The sequence below is a fragment of the Mesoplodon bidens genome, assembly GCF_964165515.1.
Source record: "Mesoplodon bidens genome assembly, chromosome: 4".
Taxonomy (NCBI): Eukaryota; Metazoa; Chordata; class Mammalia; order Artiodactyla; family Ziphiidae; genus Mesoplodon; species Mesoplodon bidens.
The window spans coordinates 151515147-151537225 of record NC_138160.1 but is presented as its reverse complement, the minus strand read 5'-3'; the positions used below and the strand labels follow the sequence as shown (position 1 = coordinate 151537225).

General features: G+C 62.2%; 1 protein-coding gene across 6 annotated transcripts; it reads left to right on the top strand.

Annotated features, from left to right (window-relative positions):
• The first annotated feature begins 3800 nt into the window (after positions 1–3800).
• On the top strand, positions 3801–22009 carry STK11 (serine/threonine kinase 11). Of its 6 annotated transcripts, XM_081231928.1 has the most exons (11): positions 3801–4774; positions 12699–12782; positions 13583–13672; positions 14337–14469; positions 14570–14706; positions 15459–15586; positions 18004–18061; positions 18284–18477; positions 20443–20644; positions 21148–21205; positions 21468–22009. In XM_081231928.1, exons 1-11 carry the CDS (start codon positions 4485–4487, stop codon positions 21567–21569), a joined length of 1476 nt encoding a protein of 491 aa, XP_081088054.1. In that variant the 5' UTR covers positions 3801–4484; the 3' UTR covers positions 21570–22009. The 6 variants fall into 6 exon arrangements, with proteins under 6 accessions (XP_081088054.1, XP_081088058.1, XP_081088053.1 ...); XM_081231927.1 differs by lacking the exon at positions 21148–21205 and having other exon boundaries at positions 3806–4774; XM_081231929.1 differs by lacking the exon at positions 21148–21205 and having other exon boundaries at positions 3806–4774; positions 20438–20644; positions 21468–21605.
• Positions 22010–22079: the final 70 nt, after the last annotated feature.

Below are 22079 nucleotides of genomic sequence, written 5' to 3'. Positions count from 1 at the left end.
CCCCCCTGCCCCGGCCCAGCTCTGCAGCTGAGGCTCTCTGCTGGGCAAAGGGCTGGGGCCTGTGAGAAGGTCCCTAGAGAGGCTTAGAGCAGCCCTCACAGGGGTCTCAACCTCATCATGCTTGGGAAGGTCCCCCCAAACTGGCTCTGTGCTAGCCTGGCTTGGGTTTGATGCTTGCTATGAACCTTACATAAGCACGACAGCTGGGCAGCCCCAAGGCCTGCATCACCCGGAGAGGATGATGCTAGAATTCTTACTGGGCTCCTGGGGGCTCCCAGGCTGGGCACTGAGATGTGAGTGCCCGCTCCACCAGGCACCTGGTCAGGGGGCTTTGCCTCTGCAAACCTCAGTCACCTGTAAGGAGCGTGGAAGGAGGATTCTAGAACATTCCATCACCTGGAAAGGAAACCCCGTCCTCATCAGCAGTCACACACACCCAGCCCCTCCCCCAGCCGCTGACAACCATGAATCCATTCTCTGTCTCTGCGATTTGCCTGTTTTGGATGTTTCCCATCAACAGAATCACACTGGGTGGCCTTCTGTGTCTGGCTTCTCTCACTGAGCACCGTGTTTTCAAGTTCATCCATGTGTGTCAATGACTCATTCCTTTTCATGGCTGAATATTACTCCAGTGTGTGGATATGTCATATTCTGTCTATCCGTCATCTGTTGATGGACATTTGAGTTGTTTCCACTTTTTGACTACTGTGAATCATGCTCCTGCAAATACCCGTGTACAAGTTTTTGTGTGGACGTATGCTTCCATTTCTCTTGCGCAGACACCTACGAGTGGAATTACTGGGCCATGTGGTAACTCAATGTTAAACTTTCAACTTTTTTTCCAAAGTGGCTGCACCAACTATATGAAAGTTCCAGTTTGTCCACATCCTTGTCAATACTTGTTATCATCCTTTTTTTTTGATCATAGTCATCCTGGTGGGTATGAAGTGGTTAATCTAATTGAATTTAATTAATTTATTTTTTTGCTGCACCGCACAGCTTGTGGGATCTTAGTTCCCTGACCAGGGATCGAACCTGGGCTCCCAGCAGTGCAAGTGTGGAGTCCTAACCACTGTACTGCCAGGAAATTCCCTGAAGTGGTTAATTTTAATAGCATTTATTTTAACCTAACATATCCAAAACTTATCATTTCAACATGTAATCAATGTAAGTTATTGGGTGTTTTCACATTACAATTATTAAGATATACATATATACACACATATATGTATGTATATACGCATATATCATGTTAACATGTTTTCACGTTAAGGCTTCAAAATCCAGTGTGTGGTTACACCCACAGCACATCTCAATTCCAGTAGCCACATTACAGGAGCTTAACAGACACATGTGGCCAGTGGCTGCCGTACTGGACAGCACAGCTCAAACTGCCGAGGATGCAGCAGTGGCCAAGACATACCCAGCCTCTGCCTCAGAGAGCTCCCAGTGTAGTTGCAGACACCGAAGAAAAACGGGTAATGGAATGTATAAATGAGACAATTTCTGCTGGTGACAAGTGTTAAGGAGAATATCAAACTGGAAAGGGGTTACATTCAAAGGAATGATCAGGAGGACTTCTCAGAAAAGGTGGCGTCTGAGCTGAGATTCACCTTCATGGACTCTTTCTGCAATGGTCACCAAACATTTCCCGAGACCCTTCCATGTGTCCTGAACATCAGGAGAGGGGTGGAGTGAAGGAGAGTGAGGCCTACAGATGCCAAAATTATCAAACACCCCAGATTCCAAGAAATTTAGGCGTAAGCCAGCAGTCAAAAACATAGAAAATACCAAAAGGAATTTGAGTTGGGCAATGTTCCTTCTTCTTTAGTTTTCTGGAAGAGATTGTTTGAAACCAATGTTATTTCTTCCCAAAATGTTTGATGGACATTCATGAATGAAACCATCTGGGTCTTAATTGTCTTTGTTGAAAGGTTTTTCCCAGGAATTCCCTGGCAGTCCAGTGGTTAGGACTCTGTGCTTTCACTGCTATGGGCCTGGGTCCGATCCCTGATGGGGGAACTAAGATCCTGCAAGCCGTGCAGCCAAAAAAAGAAAGGTTTTTCTCTACAGATTTAATTTCTCTAATAGATATAAAACGATGTAAATTATCTATTTCTTCTTGAGTAAGCTTTCATTTTAGTGCCTTTTCAGGTGCCAGTCCATTTCATGTTGACTTTATGGGCATAGAGTCGTTCCTATATCTAATCCTTGTAATATCTGTAGGGTCTGTAGTGATATCCTTTCTTTAATTCCTGATACTGGTCATCCTTTTTTCTTGGTCAGTCTGGCTAGAGTTTTATCAATTGTTTTGATCTTTTCAAAGACCAATCTTTTGGCTTCATCAATTTTCGCTATTCTCTTTCTATTCTGTTTCAGTGGTTTCTGCTCTGATCTTTATGATTTAGAAATCTCGGGCTAATCCACATGTTCTGATTAGGACTTGCTGGTATGTTGGTGTGACTTGTGGCCTCCACCCCCAAAGCCACAGAAACCCCTCTTCTGTGGGTCATTTGAGAATCTGATGAAACTCACGGATGTCCCCAAGAATAAGCACATGCGCACACTCAATTTTGCACATAGGTTTAGGTAGTTCACAGGTGTCAGGCTCAGAACCCCCAACCTGGAGCTCAAATCCGATGGTGTCAGCTCCCAACGTTTCCACTCAAGACAAGCAGTTTGTTCCGGCAAAGTAAGAATCTAGCGATAAAAAACAGAAAGGTAAAAAAAACCAACACAGGCCTGGAGGCATTTTCAGTTTCACTAAGTATTTTGCCAACTCTGTTTGTTTTTCATCCAAAAGCACTTTGCTGGCACCATCCCAGCTGGGTTCTGAGTTTTAGCCCGTGAGTTTCTTTGGGCAGACTCCGCCCAGCGCACTTCTCTCCCCATCTGGGCCGAGAGATTCTTAAGGCTTTTTGCCTCGAATTGGCCACTTTCGGCTACTTTTTGACCCTTGACCTCGCCTCAAACGGGGTTTCGGGGGAGAGGCCCTGGTAGGGACCCACCAGGGTCCCCGAGCCGCGTCCCGGCCGCAAGGGCTGCGCTCCAACCCCGCCGGCTCCGAAGACGCCGTTGGCACTCGCGACCTCCGACCCCAGCCCCCAACCCCTCCCAGGTCAGCGTCTTGGCCTCGCCTCCCCGCGCCTGTTTCCCGCCCCCTCCCATTGACGGGCGCCCCCGCGGAGCAATGAGCAAGGAGTATCCAACCCTGGGGCGGGGCCTGGCTCGAGCCAATCCCCGCTCGGTCGCCCGCCTGGGTCCAAACGGCCCAATGGGCGGCGGCGGCGGGGCTCGCTGAGGGGGCGGGGCAGGTCGGCTCGGCCAACGGGCGTGCACGTCGGTGCCGCGAGGGGCGGGCCCGCGGCGGGCGTGCGGCGGCGAGGCGGCCCAGGGCGGGGGAGGAGGTAAACAAGATGGCGGTGGCGTGTCGGGCGCGGAAGGGGGAGGCGGCCCGGGGCCCTCGCGAGTGAGGCGGGGTGCGGCGGCAGCGGCGACGGGCGCCGGCCGGCAGTGCGGCCGCCTTGCATGGGCTGGGTCCCCGCGCCGCCCCGCCTGCTCCACGCGCGCGGCGGCCGCGGCGGGGGACGCGCCGCCCGGGCTCCGGCGGCCTCCGGAACCCCGGCCCGGGGCCTGCGGCCTGCGCCGCCTCGGCCGCCCGGAGCCCCGCGCGCCCCGCGGCCCGCGGCCGACGGCGTTCGGGCGGAGAGCGAGTGCGGGCTGCCGTTTGGGGAGGGGCGCCCGCCGGGCCCGCGCGGCCGCTCGGGGTCCCGGGCCGGTGTGCGGGCGCCCGGGCAGTGGGCGGCTCGGACGGGGCTTGTTCCCTGTGGCCGGCGGGCCCCGGGCAGCCCCGGCGCTGGCGGGAGCCGGCTGGGCCGGACGGAGGTGCCCCGCGCGCTCAGGACACGCACCTGCCGGCGTCTCGGGCTCACCGGACGGCGAGGCCGGCGGGAGACGCCCCCGAGCGGCGCGCCCGGCCCCCGGCTAAGCTCAACTGCCCAGCTCTGGGGGCCCCGGGGCCGGCCTGTGCGGGGCCCCCGGCGCGCGCCATGGGCCGCTGGTAATGGACGGCGCGGAGAAGACTCGATCCTGCCGCGTCCGTGTTCGTTCGAGGGTCTAAAGTCCCTGGAGAATGACCTAGCACTTCCCGGCCCCACCGGCCTCTCGAGGGCCCCCGTGGACGCGCCGGCCCGCCTCGAAGCTGCGAGGCCGGGCGGCCCCCAGACTTGGGACGCTGCGCACGCCCGGTTGCCCGGGCTCTGGACCAGGCGCGCCTCTTGAACTCACGTTCAGTACAATCGTTTCTTTTCCAAGAAGGGTTTTCCTTTTTTTTTTCTTTTTTTCCTTTTTTTGAGATTTTGTTGACTTTTACTTTTGGAGAAGGGAATTTTTTTGGGGGGGTGACAAACGGAAGAACCGTCCACCGCGAAGCTCAGAAAGGGGATAAGGGAACGCCGGCGGGAGTCGGAGACCTGGGGTCTAGGATGGAGGTGGCGGACCCGCAGCAGCTGGGCATGTTTACAGAGGGCGAGCTGATGTCGGTGGGGATGGACACGTTCATCCACCGCATCGACTCCACCGAGGTCATCTACCAGCCCCGCCGCAAGCGGGCCAAGCTCATCGGCAAGTACCTGATGGGGGACCTGCTGGGGGAGGGGTCGTACGGCAAGGTGAAGGAGGTGCTGGACTCGGAGACGCTGTGCCGGAGAGCCGTCAAAATTCTCAAGAAGAAGAAGTTGCGGAGGATCCCCAACGGGGAGGCCAACGTAAAGAAGTAAGTGCGGGCTTCCTGGTGGGGGCGCGACCCGCTGGGCGGCCCCCTCCTTCCTCTTTTCCTCCCTTTCTTTTCCCTCCATTTCTCGCTTTCTTCCTTCCGTCCTTTCTTTCCTTAAGCACCCGAGCCGACCAGCCGGGGAAGGTCTTGGGCAACTCACTATGGTACTTTGGTGAAGTCAGGCTAGCTTGTTGCGGTTGGGCGTCCTGTGGTCTCGGCCGATGCGGAACCCTACTCGGAAGGGGGCGCCCCTCACCCCCTCTGCCCTCCCAGCTGTCCGGAGGGCTGAGGTGCCCGGCGGAAGCGGCCGCCGTTGGTTTGGCTGCGAGCAGTTGGGCTCGGAAAGGGCCTGCCTGCCCGCCGCCGGCAGGTTTCCGCGCAGCGTGCGGCTCTTACTAGGGCCGAGGACACGCGGTTTGTTTATCCTGTTGGAGGGGGACCGTGCGGTTGCCAAAAATAATTGTTTGCACCGGCTTATCAGTCAGCAGGGGGGAACTTCGCCCTTTCTCACTTTCCTGGGATGTGACACAGGACACTTTGGCGACTCGCAGGCCCGGTGACTCCTGAGAAGGGGATCGACTTGTGACCCCGCAAACTTTTTACACGGATTTTTTCAGGCGCCCGTCTGCCCCTTGACATCCCAGAGACGGTGGGGTCTGTGTGCAGACCCCACCCCACCCCCCCGCCGCCAGGACGGTGGGAGCCCTGCCTCCATCCCTCTTGCTGGTTTCAGGAGGGGCCACCCCTCCTTATCGTTGCTTCCTGGGGGGACCCTGCCCTGCCCAAGCCGAGGGATTTATCTCACGGGCCAGGCGGCAGCGGGACTGGCTGGTGACCTTGGCCAGTACTGGGAGTGCTGCTCCCAGATCCACTTTCATTCCCTCCTCCTGGCCCCCCTGCTCTCACGCGGTGTGACAGCGCGCTGCCCAGCTGTTTTCGCCTACTCTGGGATGCCTAGGGTGGTCAAGTCGGGGAGCAGGGTGCTGAGACCTGATTGGCTGTGATCAGTGCCCCAGCTGTGGACCCACGGCGAAGGTGGGGCCAGGCGCCCCAGGGCCAGTTGTTCAGTTCTCTATGCCCGTCTCTTACCTGCAGGGTAGGGGTGGGGCAGGGGCCACTGGTGTCCTGGGGAGACAGGCCAGGGGACAGCGGGTGCCCTCCTGTGGGCCAAGCGAGGCCATGCCTCTGATCAGATCCCCACTCCCTGCTTCTAAGTCACATTTTCTCATTAAGGCAGAAGCGTGTGGGGGAGACGTGGCCCTCGGGATGCCAGTTGGCCGCTGCTCCGGGTTGGGCCCCACTGCACCGCCCCCCCCCGCACCTCCCTCCCCGCTCTCCAGGGCTGGTCCTCGTCCTCCTGGCTCCTCTTAGGCCTCATCTCTGGATCTGTCCAGGGAACGGGGTGCTGAGCTCTTGCAGCCTGGATGCACCCTCCCTCCGTCTGAGGTCGGCCTGGGTTCGTGGAGGTGTTCTGGTGCTGGTGCTTTATGCTGGGCTGCTTTGGCACCCCAGGCCCCAGCCTCTTGGGAGTAGCACTCCGAGGTAGGAGGGGTTCCTAGAGTCCATCCCCAAGGGGCCAGGCTGGTTTCCAGCCCCAACTGATCTGTCTGGCTAGAGTCACCCAAGCCCACCTTGCTGGCCATCCCTGGGGCTTCAGGGAGCGCACGCGTCCAGGGGCGTGGACTGGGGGCAGCAGAGCTGAGTGGGTCCCAGCACATCCGCAGACACGATGGAGGTGTCGAGGGCCCACTTCTGCCAAAGCGTGATGTACACGTGATAAAGGCCCTCCCCACATGCAAATGCACATGCCCAAGGTCAAGTTAGGGGACGTTTGTTCACCACCCAAAGAGTACCCTTGCGCTCTGCTGCCCCACTGGAGGGTCGCAGCCTGCTGGCTCCCAGTTCTCGTTTCCTGAGCAGTCAGCCGCGGTCCCAGGAGCTGTGGAGACACAGTGTCTGTCGGAAGAACCGGAGGGGAAACTGAGGCCTGGGAGGCAGAGTGGTTGGCGGTCCACAGCCGGCCTGGCAGTCAACACGAGGTGTCACAGCTGCAGGGCCTGGACTGGTTCCTCCAGCTTAGCCCTAGAAGCGCAGGTCTTCACCTCTCTGAGGCCCCTTGGAGCGCAGCGCTGGCCCCGTGCGGCCTCCTGCCGTCTGCAGCATGTGGCGTGAGGACCTGCTGGGTATGCGGCTGCGGGTTAAAACCCACCGCGCCTCCTTCCTTGGGCGCTGTGAGGGGGCGCGCCCTGCTCGGAGGCACCCTGTCCCCTTGTTCTGAGTCCTGACAGAGCGCCCCGGGTTGGAGGCTGGAGGAGGTGAGGCCCTGGGCTCAAGCAAGGGCTGGGAGTCCACTCCCCGGCCCAGAGATCCAGGCTTCTGGGTCAGCCTTGCCGCCAGGCGGCTGCAGGGAAAAAAGGCTCCTTTGTCTTGGAGAGACTTAATGAACTCAACTCCAGACTCTTCTCTTGGAGTGAAGCGTCCAGAATTTTCCAGACAAGCCTCAGGAGTCCTCCAGCTCCAGTTGGGATGGGAAGCTTTTCCTTAAAGAATGCACTTTGTGTTAAAGGAGGTCCTCCCCTCTTGTGGCTTCTCCCAGGAGGGCTGCTGTGGGTCTGTGCTTGTCCCCCTCTTGCTCACAAAGACTAATTTGCTCTTATTGTAGAACACGAAAGTTCTGAAAACCACCAAGAAGTAAGACAAAAATTACTCATCGTTTTAATACTAATGCCTCTGCCACACTCCCTTTGAGCCTTTCTTTAGCATGTTTTCATTACCTATTCAAGCACTTTTTAATGAAAAATTAAACTCCCCTAAGGATCATTTTCAACAGTAAGTTGTACCTGCTTGCTTTCCCGGTTGGCATCAGAAGCCGCGCTGGCGCCTCCCTGGCCGGGGGCAGCCATGGGGTTTCGCGCCCATACGGACGGTGGGCACATGCCCCTCTGACGCAACCCCCCCGGGGAAGTTGGGTGGCATAGATGGGTCCCGCTCACGGGATTCTCACCTGTCCCAAGATACTTTCATCAGCTGTTTAGAAGCATACAGCGGCCAGGGCAGTCTGTGTGCCCCACGGCCCGTCTGTGTGTGGGCAGGTCGGGGTCTGTACCCAGTGTGTGCGGGGTGCGGGTGCTTGGTGAGCCGTGCGGGGCTGGCGCTGGGTGGCTCAGGGCCCTGCCAGCTTCCTTCTTCATCGGCGTCCCTGCCTGTGTGGCTGGGGCCCAGCAGACCGACGCCAATCTCTAGGCTGGGCCTCCCTCGTCCAGGCCAGCAGTGACTGGCAGGTACTTGAACCTGGGGGGGTGAGTGGTTGGAATTTTAGCACGTGCAGCAGAGCCTGGACTTTGCTGCCCTTTGTTCCCGTCCTGAGTGGCCTCTGCCAGGTCCTGGCATCTGCTGGGGCACCTGCCCCCCACCCCCCATTGGGAAGGATTCTGCCGTGAGGCCAGGCTGGCAGCGATAGGGCACGACTGGTCCACCGAGGCGCCCCGCACTGAACGTCCTCTCGGCCTCCCTGTCTGGTCCTTCCCTGGTCAAGGGGGTGACTGTGAGATGCAGTGGGAGCTTGGGGGCCGTTGGGGTACACCCCAGGCCGGGGCGCAGGGGGCGGAGGGGACACTGGCTCCTCACTCAGGAGTGTGTTGGGAATCACAGCAAAGCTGCCCTGTATCCCATGTTGACCTTGCACTGCGTGGCGATTTGTTCTTTTAACGGCTTTAATGAGACATAATTTACATGACATAAAATTCAACTATTAGCGGGTAACTCAGTGTCATTTAGTATTTTCACAGAGTGTGCAACCATAACCTCTAATTCCAGGACATCCCATCCCCTCAACAGGAACCCCGCCCCCATCAGCAGTCACTCCCCCAGCCCCTGACAACCAGGAACCCACTCCCTGTCTCTATGGATCTGCTTGTTCTGGACGTTTCCCATCAGTGGAATCGCACACCGTGTGTCCTTCTGTCTGGCTTCTCTCACTGAGCATCGTGTTTTCAAGGTCCATCCACGTGGTAGCGAGTGTCAGTGCTTCACCCCTTTTCAGGTGATGTTCCCAGGTGTGGAGGGACGTGGTGTATCCATTCACCCGTCAGTGGACATTCGGGTTGTCCCCACTTGGTGCCCGTTAGGAATTGTGCTCTGGGAAGCTGCATGAGCGAGTGTTTGTGTTGAACTTCACTTTTAGTGAATTTCTCCTCATTTTAGTCTCCCTCCCGGATCCCCGATGGCCTCTTGCCATATGATTAGAAGCATCAGCAGAGAGGCCAAGGGGTGAGGGGCGTCTTCCTCAGCGTCCCTTGTCCAGAGCTGCCATCGTCTCCTCCCCTGCTCTCTGTGGCCCCATCCCTGTCCCCACCCCTGTCTGGAGGGAGTGAGGTGGGTGCACCCCTGGTGGCTCTGGGATGGGCGACCGCGGGGGCAGCTCCTTTCCATTCCTCTGTGAGCTCCAGGGGCTCTTCCGTCTCCCTCGTGGGTAGTCAGCGAGTCCGTCCCCAGCAGTCCGCTCTGCTCGGGCGGCACTGCAGGCAGGTCCCTGTGACACCCGCCCTGAGCAGCTGCAGCTGGGCCGGAAGGCTCGGCTTCCTGTCACTTTACTTCCTGCATCCTGGCTGAGCGCCTGGCTTTTCCTCTTTCTTTAAATACTGTTTTTCTTTTTTTCCGGTCAGTGGTGTGCCTTGTAGGAGACGGAGAACTCAGAGAAGGTGTAGCGGCCCCTCCCTGGCCCGGTCTCTGCAGTGAATGTCTCGCGGGTCCTCCTGCACGCCCCTCTTACCCGCTCGGAGCGCGCATCTCCATGCCGCCTGTGGGCGTGGTTCTCCTCTCTCGGAGGAGCTGGACACTGTAGCCACTTCCCTGGTATCCATGATGGAACTTACATGTTTTTCTCCAGGAGGTTTCCATCACAGTTAACTGACCACATGAGCGCTCGACGCACCCACAGCGCGGGGACCTCCCTTCAGGGCTGGCTCTGTCGGCGTCGGAGTAGGGGGTGAGCTGTTTAATTGTGGAGGGAGGGGTGCTGCCATCCGCCTCCTCCGGCACAGAAGTTTGCCCCAAGGGCAGTGGGCGGATGGGGAGGTGCGGCCCAGAAGATGGTTCCAGGCCCAGGTATCTCACGGCACAGAAGGCAGAGCCGTGGGGCTTGTCCTCGCCTTGGAAGGCCTGGGGTGAGCTCCCCGTGACTAGCCACGGGCCCCCCTCCCGGAGCTGCCACGCGTGTTGTTGGCAGCCTGTGTCTGCGTTCAGGCGCGTTCCCACTCTCGGGTCGGCAGACGCTGCTTGAAGCCTGGCTGTAAGCGCTCCAGGTGGTGGCCACGCGTTGGCTCCAGGTACGAAGGGCCTCCTGGTGTCCACACGTGCGGTTTAGTTAGCCCCTGTAGCGCCTCTGGATGGAGACGAGAGGGAGAGTGCCCGGAGCCAGCTTCCCGGGGAGGCTGGCACAGGGTCAGAGTCTGCTCTGGGCCCTCCCTCAGCCCCCCCAGCTTGCAGCTTGTGACAGCTTGCTCCCCATGTGACACCCTTCCCCTCTGGGCCGCAGACCCCATGGCGGCTCTGGCCAGGTAGCTCAGTGGGTACTTGGCTGGCTGGGTGGACGGCAGGTGCCGAACACTGGCCTCTGAGGGGAGCCGGCTCTGCACCTGCCCCTGGAACCCCTGCCGCTGGGACCCCTGCGAGGAGGAGTTCTCTACTCAGTCCTGGCAGGGACCCCAAAGGCCTGGTCACCACTGTCACGACAAAGGCTGCTGTGCCGTGCGGCCCGGGGCGGCCACCAGCCCTCGACTGTCAGATAGATATGGAGGGGACTTGCCTGCGGGGGAGGGTCATTGAGTCACCAGAGCCAAGCTCTGGCCCTGGAGAGCTGGCAGCAAGCAAGGCCGGGAGTCAGAGCTGTGGGGTGATCTGGGCGAGAGCGGGAAGGACGCCTGGGGGCACAGGGCCGCTCCCTGACAAGTGGTGGTGGACCCGGAGCATCAGAGGGGCACCCAAGCCCCCACGAACAGGGCACCCACCTGCCCGGGGCCTGACCCACAGGGGCCTGGTAAGGCCTGTCCGTTGCAGGACTGAATGAGTGAGTGGGATCTGGGGGACCAGCACTGGGGCCCGAGGTGGGAAGGTTTAGGGAGCACCTGCCAGAGGTCAGGAGGGGCTCCCAGGCCAGAAGGGGCGGTACAAGGTCTACTCCCCACACCCCAGGACGTTCCTGATCCTTAGCAGGACTCTCACCTGGGCCGTCTTGCCCCCAGGGACACCTGGCGATACCTGGGGACATCTGTGGTTGTCACGATGAGGGAGGGGGGCTCCTGGCATCAAAGGGGTGGAGGTCAGGGATCCTGCTCCACACCCCATAGAGCCCAGGACGCCCCGACATCACAGTGCTGAGGTGGAGCTACTGTGTGTCATTTATTTGGGGGAAAATTGAGTGTGATCCCTGCTCACACTGTACACCAGGATAAATCCCAAAGGTCAGGCGGTATAAACCAGTGTGACCCCAACGTCTGTGAGTCTCCTCCCCTCCCTCCCACTCAGGTGTGGATTGAAATGTGTGCAGCATCTCAGACCTCAAAGGTCAGGTGGTTAGGGGTAAGCGCGGAATGATGGGGGGAATGAGGGCAGAGTTACTGCTGTGACCCGCAACCCTCTGGTGAGGGTGGGAGCGGGGTGGGGGGCAGGCAGGCAGGCAGTGAGCTCATGGGAAGCAGCTGCAAAGCTGTGTTTCCTCCAGCAAGTCGGTGGCCTCCTATGCTATGGGTCTGGAGAGTGGGCGCTACACACAAATGCTGTTTCCAGGGCACCCTCCCTTCAGAGGCTGCGTGAGTGCCTGGCCGGGGAAATCTGCATGGGAGGAGGACCTACGCTGGGGAGGGTGGGTGGTGTCGAAGGCACAGGATCCGAGCTGGTGTGCAAGGGTGGGGTGTGGTCAGGAACAGCTTCCTGGAATAGGCGACCTCTTCATGGAATGTGGACAGTGGGAGGCGTGCGACTCGGGTCTCATGACGTTGGGGACCCCTCACCTGCCCGGCTGGTCTTATGTTTCATGCTTGGGCTTCCCAGTGAGGACTTTAAAAAATCTTTATTGACATATTATTCACATACCATGCAATTTGGTGACATTTAGTGTCTTCATAGCAACTCTCATCTTTGTCTAGTTCCAGAACATTCCATTACCCCAAAAGGAAGTCCTGTCCACATCAGCAGTTACCCCATCCCATCCCCAGTCCCTGACAACCAGGAACCCACTCTCTGTCTGTAGACTGGCCTGTTGTGGACGTCTCCCATCAGTGGAATCACACCCTGTGGGTCCTTCTGTGTCTGGCTTCTCTCACTGAGCATCGTGTTCTCAGGGTCCATCCATGTTTGTAGCGAGTGTCGGGGCTTCACCCCTTTGCATGGCTGAGTGACGTTCCCGTGTGTGGGGGGACACTGGAGTTGTATCCGCCCTTGGGCTCCGTGGACGGTGCCGCCATGAGCACGTGTGACCGGGTCACCGTGCTCTTGGTCCTCCTGGGCACGTGCCCTGATTGGAGGTGCTGGGTCAGTTGGTGACTGTTCAACCTTCTGCAGAGCTGCCCCCCCGCCCGCCCCCGCCTCCTGCAGGGAGTCCTGGTGGAGCTGCCCTGACGGCAGCAGGGAGCCTGGGCTTCAGTCCCAGAGGGAGGAGGGGGTGAGGGGATGCGGGGACCTGGCTGGAGCCCCAACTCCCGCGTGCTCTCCTGTCCCCGCGCGGCCTTCGTTGTGGTCTCTGTGCATCTTCAGTTAAAATGCGGGGACGGGGCCTAGTCGTGTTGCTGGGCTCGGGGACATGCCCAGGACTAGCTGCCCCTGTGCGGAGCTGCTCACTCCGGTGCTGCCCTCTGCACGGTTCCTGGGGGCCGGCGGCACTGCCGGGCTGCGGGGCTTGGCTGACGCCTCCGTCTTCTGTCTTCAGGGAAATCCAGCTGCTGAGGAGGTTACGGCACAAAAACGTCATCCAGCTGGTGGACGTGCTGTACAACGAGGAGAAGCAGAAGATATATCCTTCTGGGGCTCGGGGTGCCCCGTGTTCCCTGACGTCGCCCTTGGGGCCGGGGCCCCTCTCCAGCGAGTGCCCACGGGGGGCGCTGCAGGATGCGGGCTGGTTCTCCACTTAGACCTGTTCTCTTGTGGGGCTGGGGCCCTGCTGTCAGCCTGGTCCCTGGAGCGGGGTGCTTTCCTGGCTTGTGTTTGGGAGGCTGTGGCCCTGGCCTGTGGCGGATGCATGGGGGATGGGATGGGGAGTGTGTCACTGCGGCAACGGTGTACTGGGAGTGTCCTCGGCCTTCGCCCTTTACTCCTGGGCTGCAGCTCCGAGAAGCAGGGTATAGGGGCCCGGGGGCCTGCTGAGGGGCCTGTGTTGCAGAGGGGCCTGTCACTGACTCGCTGGATGCAGGGTAATGGGGGTCCTCTCCATCCTAGTCGCAGGGCTGCCCCTCCACGGTGTAGATGCGGCTCGGGGGCTTCAGCCTGGCCCCGGGCTCCCCATCCCTGCTCTCAGCCTCATCCCTGTGCTGCCCTTGTCTCTCCCTGGCCTCCCACCCCTGCTCAGGCCTTCTCTCCGCAGGGCCTATACGCCCCTCCCTCACTCCTTTGGGGGCCAGGGCTGGGGCTTGAGCTTCTCCATGGGCTGTGAAACGACCGGGGGGCTTCCTGCAGCACCTGTGATCCCTCGGGGGTCTCCAGCTCACTGCACTAGTGCAGCCTTCACCCCCTAGCATCTGTCTGTTCCCTGGGGATGGCCCGTCTGGAGCGGGGTCTTGGCTGAGCGTGCTTTCCTTAGCACTGCCGCTGCTGCACGTATATGGTGATGGAGTACTGCGTGTGCGGCATGCAGGAGATGCTGGACAGCGTGCCTGAGAAGCGCTTCCCCGTGTGCCAGGCCCACGGGTGAGCATGCAGGCCCCACTGCTGCCCCCTCCGCCCCCGCCCGGTCACTCACGGGTCCAAGCGTTCAAACAACTTAATTCTGATCATCAGTGAAATGAAAGCTCGAGTATGTTTCAGAACTCAGGGCTTTGGGGCTCAGTTTGCAGTCCCGCAGCCCGCCTGCTGTGGACGCCCTGGCAGCCCCACAAGCTCCTCTCTGTGCACCTCCCTGCCCCACTGTGGCCGCCACCGAGGCTTTGGGGCCTCCTGTGCTTGGGAAGCTCCTGACAGTGGCCTGTACTGCCCCAGCTGGCTAGTTCTCCTGGGCAGTCAACCCCTAACACCCAGTTGCTGTAGGACCAGCTGGCCTGTGGCGTGAGGGGTCAGTGGGTTGGCCTGGGTCCCTGGCCCCAGGGGGAACAGGGGGGCAGCAGGGCCCCTGGGCTGCCTGGACTGGGGGGGCAGCTGGGGCAGGTGCCCATGGTGGGAGCTACTGCAGCGGGGTCCCAGGAGTGGCTCGGCCCGGCCACTGGCCCTCTGGTTCCCTGATGGGCCGCCCGGCGCCGACGGCCCCTGAACCTTGGCCTCCCATCCTTGGTCCCACTGGGTCACTGCAGGCAGCCGTTCCAGGCAGCTGAGGTTCCCGACAGGTGGGGCTGCGCCTCACAGAGGCTGTGCCCTGCAGGTACTTCTGCCAGCTGGTGGACGGCTTGGAGTACCTGCACAGCCAGGGCATCGTGCACAAGGACATCAAGCCCGGCAACCTGCTGCTCACCACGGGTGGCACGCTCAAGATCTCTGACCTGGGCGTGGCCGAGGTAGGTGCCCCCCCCCAAGCCGGACCCAGGGTGGGGACATGGGGTGGGGTCCAGGCCCCCCCGAGGGCTGCTCCCTGAGGGCTGCCTGGTGCTGCTACAGGCCCTGCACCCGTTTGCCGAGGACGACACGTGCCGGACGAGCCAGGGTTCCCCTGCGTTCCAGCCGCCTGAGATCGCCAACGGCCTGGACACCTTCTCTGGCTTCAAGGTGGACATCTGGTCAGCTGGGGTCACGCTGTAAGTGCCCCTGGGCCTGGGTCCCTCCACCCCAGGGGTCCTCCCTCACCCCCCCACCCCAGGTACCCCCTCTGGGCTTCAGGCTTCCATGACCTGCCCCTCCTGGCAGGTCCCCCAGCTGCTGCCGCCCCCCAGAGTCTGTGGAGGCCACGGAGCTGGGGTCAGGAGTCCCCATGGGTGGGGGGACAGGCACTGGGACCGGCCGTCCTCCTGGCCCCCGCCCACCTTGGGCTTGTGCTGGTCTCCACCTGCGCTGCTTCCCACACCAGCCACAGTCGCTGTTGGGCGGGTGTTTCTGTCCTGGCCCCTGGGGCTGAGAATTCTCAGACACCACAAGTTGCCGGCGATGCTTGGCCCACCGCTGCGTACCCCCCACCCAGACGCCGCCACGTGGTCGCCTATTCCTCCGTGAGCTCAGGCGGCACTGAGTGGGCCTGGGTTCTCTGGAAGCCTCTCCTGCCCGAGGCGAGTTCACGCTGCAGCCCCCTGTGCGCACAGCCGCCGTCGTGGGTGTCCCGTTTCATGTTACTGAGAGCTGACTCGTGTACCCTTGACCCACCGTGTCAGAGCGTACCATCCGGTAGCTTTCCATATCTTCCTAGTGAGCCGCCACCACCATGTGTTCCAGAACATTCTCCTCAACAAGTCCAAGTCCCCACAGGTGGGGGTGGTTAAGGCTCAGGACCAGGCTGGCCTCAGGCTGGGGTGCGAGGCAGGCCCTCCTGACTGGTCTGTCCTTCCCGGGGCCGCAGCTACAACATCACGACAGGCCTGTACCCTTTCGAGGGGGACAACATCTACAAGCTGTTTGAGAACATCGGGAAGGGGGACTACACCATCCCGGGGGATTGCGGCCCCCCACTCTCAGACCTGCTCAAAGGTGAGGCCCTTGAGGCAGGAGGCTGGGCTGCGGGGGTGGGCGGGCTGGCGGCGGGTACTGGGGCCCCCGTGGGTTTCCCGTGGGCCGGCCCTTCTCTGTGCAATTCCCCGACGCGGGGCGGGGCGGGGCAGGGTGGTGCAGAGCCTAGTTGGGTGTGGAGAGCAGTGGGTGCAGGGGCGCCTGCGCGGGGCCGCTGGCTCCTCTGGGCTCCACTGCCTGCCCTGGGCCTTCGTTCCACCCTGTTCTGATCCCCCATCCCTACAGTGAAGTAGCAGCGGGGACCCCAGTCCGCCTGCTGAATGGGGGTCTCCTGTGGGGGCCTCTTCCTGCTGCAGTTCCCGGGCTGTACAGCAGGTGGCGCTGTCTGTGCATGGCAGGGGCCTGTCTAGGTGTGGATGGGCGGGAGCCACACCAGCATCCTGGGGCTTGCTCGAAGTTAGTTTTCACCTTTTTTTTTTTTTTTTTTTTTTTTTTTCTGTACGCGGGCCTCTCACTGTTGTGGCCTCTCCCGTTGCGGAGCACAGGCTCCGGACGCGCAGGCTCAGCGGCCATGGCTCACGGGCCTAGCCGCTCCACGGCATGTGGGATCTTCCCAGACCGGGGCACGAACCCGCATCCCCTGCATCGGCAGGCAGACTCTCAACCACTGCGCCACCAGGGAAGCCCCGAAGTTAGTTTTGATGACGCAGCACATGCAGGGTATCGCCCTGTGCGACCGGCACCGTCCTGGGTTCCCTGCCCACAGTCCCCGGGCTCTGTGTAACTGACCTGCCCCTCGGCTTGTGCTGGACGCTGGGTCAGTGCCCTGCCTTCGTGTGATGCACAGCCAAGAGGATCTTCACAGTCCTGTGTGGCCCCTGAGCTTTCTGCTGACTGAGTCTCGCCGGTTCTTTGGCTTGTTAGTGAAGGTGAAATGAAGCTCGGCAGCCGCGTTCCCAGTGCTCTGCGGGCCGCCCCCGCCCCCCCCCCCCGCAGTCCAGGCCTGCATTGCCAGCAGCCCCAGGACCCTCAGAGGGCTGGGCATACCGCCCGCCTGGGGTCTTGGAACATGGGAGGAGCCAGCAAGCGGGAGGCGGCGGCCCGGCTGGCTTAGTCCCGGCCTTCCCCACCTGAGCGCTCCTTAGCAGCTCATGGGCCCTGTCCTTGGGGGTGCCTGGAACGTGCCGCCTGGCCTCCCCCAGCTCCACTGAGGGCCGAGGGCCGTTGCAGGCAGTGAGCTGGTGTTTCAGACTCTCCTTCCCTCGCCAGGAGCTGGTGGGTCAGAGTTACCTCTGTACGGAGCTTTCTTTGCTCCAGTGACACAGATGATGATCTGTTGCCACCCTCACTCTCATAAACGCTCAAAACAGTCCCAAGAGGGACCGACGAGATGGCAGAGGGCACCCGTGTCACTGTCCCCAGATCCAGGCAGGGTGTCCCATCCTTGCTTCCTCCACCCAGGCCTGCCTTGGGGCCTTTGCACTGCACTCTGCATGCAGGCTCCTCCCGGCTGGGCTGTTGGGCCGCCTCCCCTGTGAGTCTCCGGAACACCGCCCTGGCCCTGCCCTCCTGCAGTGAGGCCGTGACCTTTCCTCCTCTCCCACACCACCCAGACACTCAGCTCTCTGAGCCCCAGCTTCTGAAATGGCCTCTCGTTTCCTGAGAACAAAGGCACCTCCAAGAGGTGGTGTGCAGAGCCCTGCCGCCCCCATCCCCCTCTCTGCGTCACGCTCAGTCCTCCCATGGGGAAGGGGGTGGGCACTTGAGCATGGTGGGGGCTGGGGACCTGGGGACCTCAGGCCCTGGGCTCCCTGCAGCCCTTGGGGGGGGGGGGTGCCGCCCTTTGCTGCCTCAGGCCAGCCCAGCACAGCCTGCAGGTCAGCCTTGCCCCTTCTGAGTGTTCGGGTGCTGGGCAAAAGGCCCTCACACCAGTGTCTACGTATGGTGTGTCACCCTCGAGGCCTCCGGTTCTCCTGCCGCTGCCTCGGGGGGCTTTGGTGTCCTGGCTAGAATGGACAGCCACAGGCTTTGCTTGCCAGAGCCGGGTGGGCACCAGCAGGGGCAAGCCATGTGCTTTGTCGTCTTGGGGCGTGTGGACAGGGTCAGGGTCACTGGGGTGGGCTGTCCGTCCTGCATCCCAGCCTTCTGTGGTCTTGGTCTTCGCGCCCTCGCTTTGCAGTGTCTGCCAGGCAGCCCCTCGTGTCGAGACAGGGAGACAGCCCCGGCTGCATCCGCCTCCGTTCAGCTACAGGCTTAGCATCTTTGCCCCCGTGCTGGGCGCCCAGCTGTAGAGGCCAGGCCTGCAGGGGAGGGGGCTCCGCTCACTCACGCCACCCCCTCCCCTGTACGGGCACCCACGGGCGTCCCCACCTCTCCCAGGCAGGGGAGGGCCCTCTGCCCGTGCTGGCCCCTGCACCCACCGCTGGTCTCCCTGGCAGGGATGCTGGAATACGAGCCGGCCAAGCGGTTTTCCATACAGCAGATCCGGCAGCACAGGTGAGTCCCCGCAGGGCTCCCCCACTTGGGGCCCCATGTGGTGAGAGCGAGTGGGGGCAGGGGAGGGGGAGGTCAGGGCCGCGGGGGTCTTGCTGGCTCAGTCTCTCCCATTGGGCCCCTTCTCCCTCCCCCACCCCGCGTGCTTCTCAGCGGGAATTGGGGGTGGGCCCACGTGGGGAGCCAGGCAAGCCCCCGGCTGCCCTGACCCACCAGCTTCCGCAGCTGGTTCCGGAAGAAGCACCCGCCGGCCGAGGAGCCGGTGCCCATCCCGCCGAGCGCGGACTGCAAGGACCGGTGGCGCGGCATGACGGTGGTGCCCTACCTGGAGGACCTGCACGGCTGCGCCGACGCCGCAGATGACGAGCTCTTCGACATTGAGGACGACATCATCTACACTCAGGACTTCACAGTGCCCGGTGAGTCCCCGGGGGTCGCGGGAGAAGTGGGGAGGCCCCGCCTCCGGCCCGAGGGTCCGGTGGCCCTCCCCCCAATGGCCACCCTGCTGACGAGTGGCCTTCTTCCTCAGGTGGCGAGGAGGTGTCTGAGGCAGGGCTTAGAGAGAGAGACCCGCAGGAGAGCCAGTGCTCAGACCTTTCTGGAGAGGAAGCTGAGACCAGGGCCGTCGAGGAGCTCTGGGCAGAGCCCGGGCCCTAGTGTAGCTCTGCCCCACCCGCCGCCCCTTGGTGCTGTGCTGTCCCGGGGCTGGTTCCGCAGGCTCCTGCATAAAGGTCTGCCGCGCTGAGTGTGTGCGGGTCATGGTTGTTTTCTTCTGGCTCGCCGGCCAGGCTTAGGTGTTTACTGTAGAAAGAGCCCGTGTGCAGGGTGGCCAGCGGGGCCTCCAGGGAGCAGCCCCAGGGTGGGTCCGCGTGTCCCACTCTTCTGGGGGCACACTCAGGCCTCTGGTGCAGCTGGCTACAGCCGTTCCCCCTGGGGTCCTGGGGTCAGGTGAGATGCCCCCGCCCTGGGAACCCTGGCCACGGTCCAGTCCTGAGTCAGGCCTCCTGGAGCCTCCGTCCCTTCCACGGGATAGAAGCAAGGTGTCCTGCCTCTCAGAGGCACTGGGGCCCCAGGACAGGTGCCTGGGCATGAGCCTTGCTGGTCGGCCGGCTGTAGAGGCACTGACCACACACCGTCTCTTCAGGCCTGTTCCAGAGGCTTGGGGCTGCTTTGCCTGGGTTGGGGAGGGCTTGTTCAAGAGCAGCTCTCTGGGCCCGAGCCAGATCCCTGGCCTGGGAACGTCCGCCACACGAGACGTGGGGATGGACGGTCCTGTGCTGAGGTCGGGCAGCTGCTTCTTGCTGACCTGCCCGTGGGCCGGCAGCGGGCCGTGTTGGGGCTCCTCCCGTTCTGGTCCTGTCGTGTGGACACAGAGGCTCTCAGCTTCTCCCCTGGGTCCCTGGTCTGTCCCTGGTCCTGCCGTCCACCCCGAGGGCTGGTGCTGGGCCTTGGGCCGGGTGTTGGTTGGTCGGGGCCAGTGGCCCCAGTGCCTTGAGGGCATGTGGGGCAGATCCCGTGCCCTCCAGCCGCTCTCTGACCATGGTCACTGTGCCGGAGGCTGGGCCCCAGGTGACCTGTGCAGAGTTTCGGTGCTCGGCGCCCCTGCAGCCCCCCTCCCCCATCAGAGCAGGCAGCCGACACTGCCCCCACCCCCACACTCTGGGTTCTGACCTGAGACGCTTCCCGGTCACGGGCCGGTGCCTCCCGGCTAGGTCCTGAGGCCAAGGCAGGCACGGGACGCCATTGGCGGAGACGGGGCTCCGTGTGCGGAGATGGGCTTGAGGCAGCTGAGGGCCGTTTCCTGACGACATCCATGGGAGGGGGGTGCACCGTGGGCAGCACAGGCTCCCTGCACCCTTCCCTCTCCCCATGCCTCAGTGGGCACACAGCAGGGCAGGTGGCCCCGGGACCCGGTGAGGGCTGGCAGCCCACACGGTCGGGGCTGGGGCATGGCAGGCATCTGTGACGGCCTCTCCCTTTGTGCCCGGCGTGGAGAGCCGGGGCGGGCTCTTGTGGGAGAGATGGCGAGTCCAGACACCCGGCCCGAGCCCAGCCCCTCCGAGTCCCACGGGGCCCAGCGAGGTCTGGCCATCGCACAGGTGAGAGAGCCGAGGCTCGGGCCCCAGGTCCCTGGTGTCCACTGTGTTCCCACCCACCTGAGTGCAGGGCTCCACTCACACCTGAACAGGCAAGTGAGCGTAGGCTGGGCCCCACCGTGGCTGGCTCGAAGGCCAGCCCCGCTGCTCCCTGGATGAGGGCCCCATTGGCAGGACCAGGTGGGACAGGTGGTGGAGGTGCCCTGGGCCCAGGCAGGTGGGGCACTGGGGGCGTGTTGGTCGGGGACCCCCAGTCAGCACACGTTTGCCTTCTCCCTCCTAGGACAGGTCCCGGAGGAGGAGGCTGGTCGGAGCGCACAGAGCCGGGGCCCGCCCAAAGCTGTGTGTGTGAATGGCACCGAGTCAGCCAGGTCGAGGGCGGAGCGCCGGGCCAGCGCCGCCTCCAACCCCGCCCGCAAGGCCTGCTCCGCCAGCAGCAAGATCCGCCGGCTGTCAGCCTGCAAGCAGCAGTGAGAGTGGCCGCCTGCAGGTGGGACGTGGCCGCGACCGGAGGAATGGGTTGGGGGCGCGCTGTGGGCACTGCCCTGCTTGGCTGGTGTCACCGTCACGGCCTGTGCCTCTCACCCCCGGGGTCTGGGTTGGAGGTTCAGGAGGTCACTTTCATCAGGGCGTTGGCCACGCACTGGGGTCGGGGGGCAGCGTGTGCAGGAGCAGGGCCCCTAAGCCGGCAGCCTGTCTTGCAGACCTGCGGGGCTCACCCCCACCCCGCCAGGCTGCTTCTGTGACGGGGCAATGCTGGCGTCAGAGGCTGGGGGGTGGGGGGGTGGGAGGGTGAGCAGGCCTGGAGGGGCTGGGCTCTGACTGAGGCCGTCATCTCCTCTCCCTGCTTCCTCCTCCCAGCCCTGACTGCCCAGTCCACAAAGGGCGATTGGGCCCCAGAGGCACTGGAGACCCCATCGCCTGCTCAGGATGTGAGCAGTGGGGTAGGGGCCTGAGGCTACAGCCCCTGTCCAGCCATGTCCTCTCTCCCAGGGAGCTGCCCCTGAAACGCCCCCCAAGGAATTTGTCTGCCAGCATCAGAACCAGCCAGGTGGGGTAGGAACTCTTTGGAGGGAGGCCCGGTTCCGTGGCAGAAGGGCCGTGTGTAATCCCGCCAGGTGGCCAGCGATGCCCGGGGTGGCCCCTGAGGCAGCGCAGCCCTCCCTGGCCTCCTGAGGCGTCTGACAGCACTGAGGCATGACCAGGCCTCAGTTTCCCCACCCTCTGGGCGGCCCCAGGGGGGGGGGCCTGCTTCCTGGGATGCAGGGCCTTGCGTTGACCCAAAAGTGACCCACCTTCTGTTCTGGTCTCAGCCTGTCTCCAGGAGCCCCGGCCAGGTCCTGCTCAGTCTTCCCGCGGACTGCTGGCCTGCCGCCCACTGCCCAGGAAGGCCACTGCTGCACCCTTCGTGCTGACCACCCCTCCGGAAGCCAGAGGGTCCTGGAGGGCTGTGGTTGGGGGACAGCAGGGACTGGGGTCCGCCCTCCCCTGGTGGCCGGTGGACACGACCTCCTGCTGACTGCAATCCTGTGCTGAGCCCCTTCCCCCGGCCGGGGGAGGAGGGAGTGGGCCCAGCGCGGCCCCATGCCAGCCCTCGCCATGCACTTTATGTTGAGACTACTGGTTCTCGCCCGCCCTGACCCCTCTTTTTACTCTGCCGCTCGTTAGCGCCTCCCACACCTGGTGATGTGTTCCCACCAACCACAGCCGCAGCGGGACGGGCAGGACAAGCAGGCCTGTCGACCGAGATGCATGCCCAGTGCCCAGGGGAGCCCGGCGGCTGCCTTGTTTTCATTGTTTGGTTGGTTCTTTTTTCTTCTCCTTTTTTAAGAAAAAATAAAACAGGTGGATTTGAGCTGTGGTTGTGAGGGATGTTTGGGAACTGTGGGTGGCAGGACGTGCTGTCAGGTGGGGGGGTGGGTCTG

What these genes read in the sequence shown, in the direction of transcription:
- STK11 (XM_081231927.1), top strand. Translation starts at nt 4,485, where the DNA reads ATGGAGGTGGCGGACCCGCAGCAGCTGGGCATGTTTACAGAGGGCGAG. An exon ending in GGGGAGGCCAACGTAAAGAA is followed by an intron (nt 4,775 to 12,698) that starts GTAAGTGCGGGC and finishes TTCTGTCTTCAG; the next exon opens with GGAAATCCAGCTGCTGAGGA. An exon ending in GTGAGAGTGGCCGCCTGCAG is followed by an intron (nt 20,645 to 21,467) that starts GTGGGACGTGGC and finishes TTCTGGTCTCAG; the next exon opens with CCTGTCTCCAGGAGCCCCGG.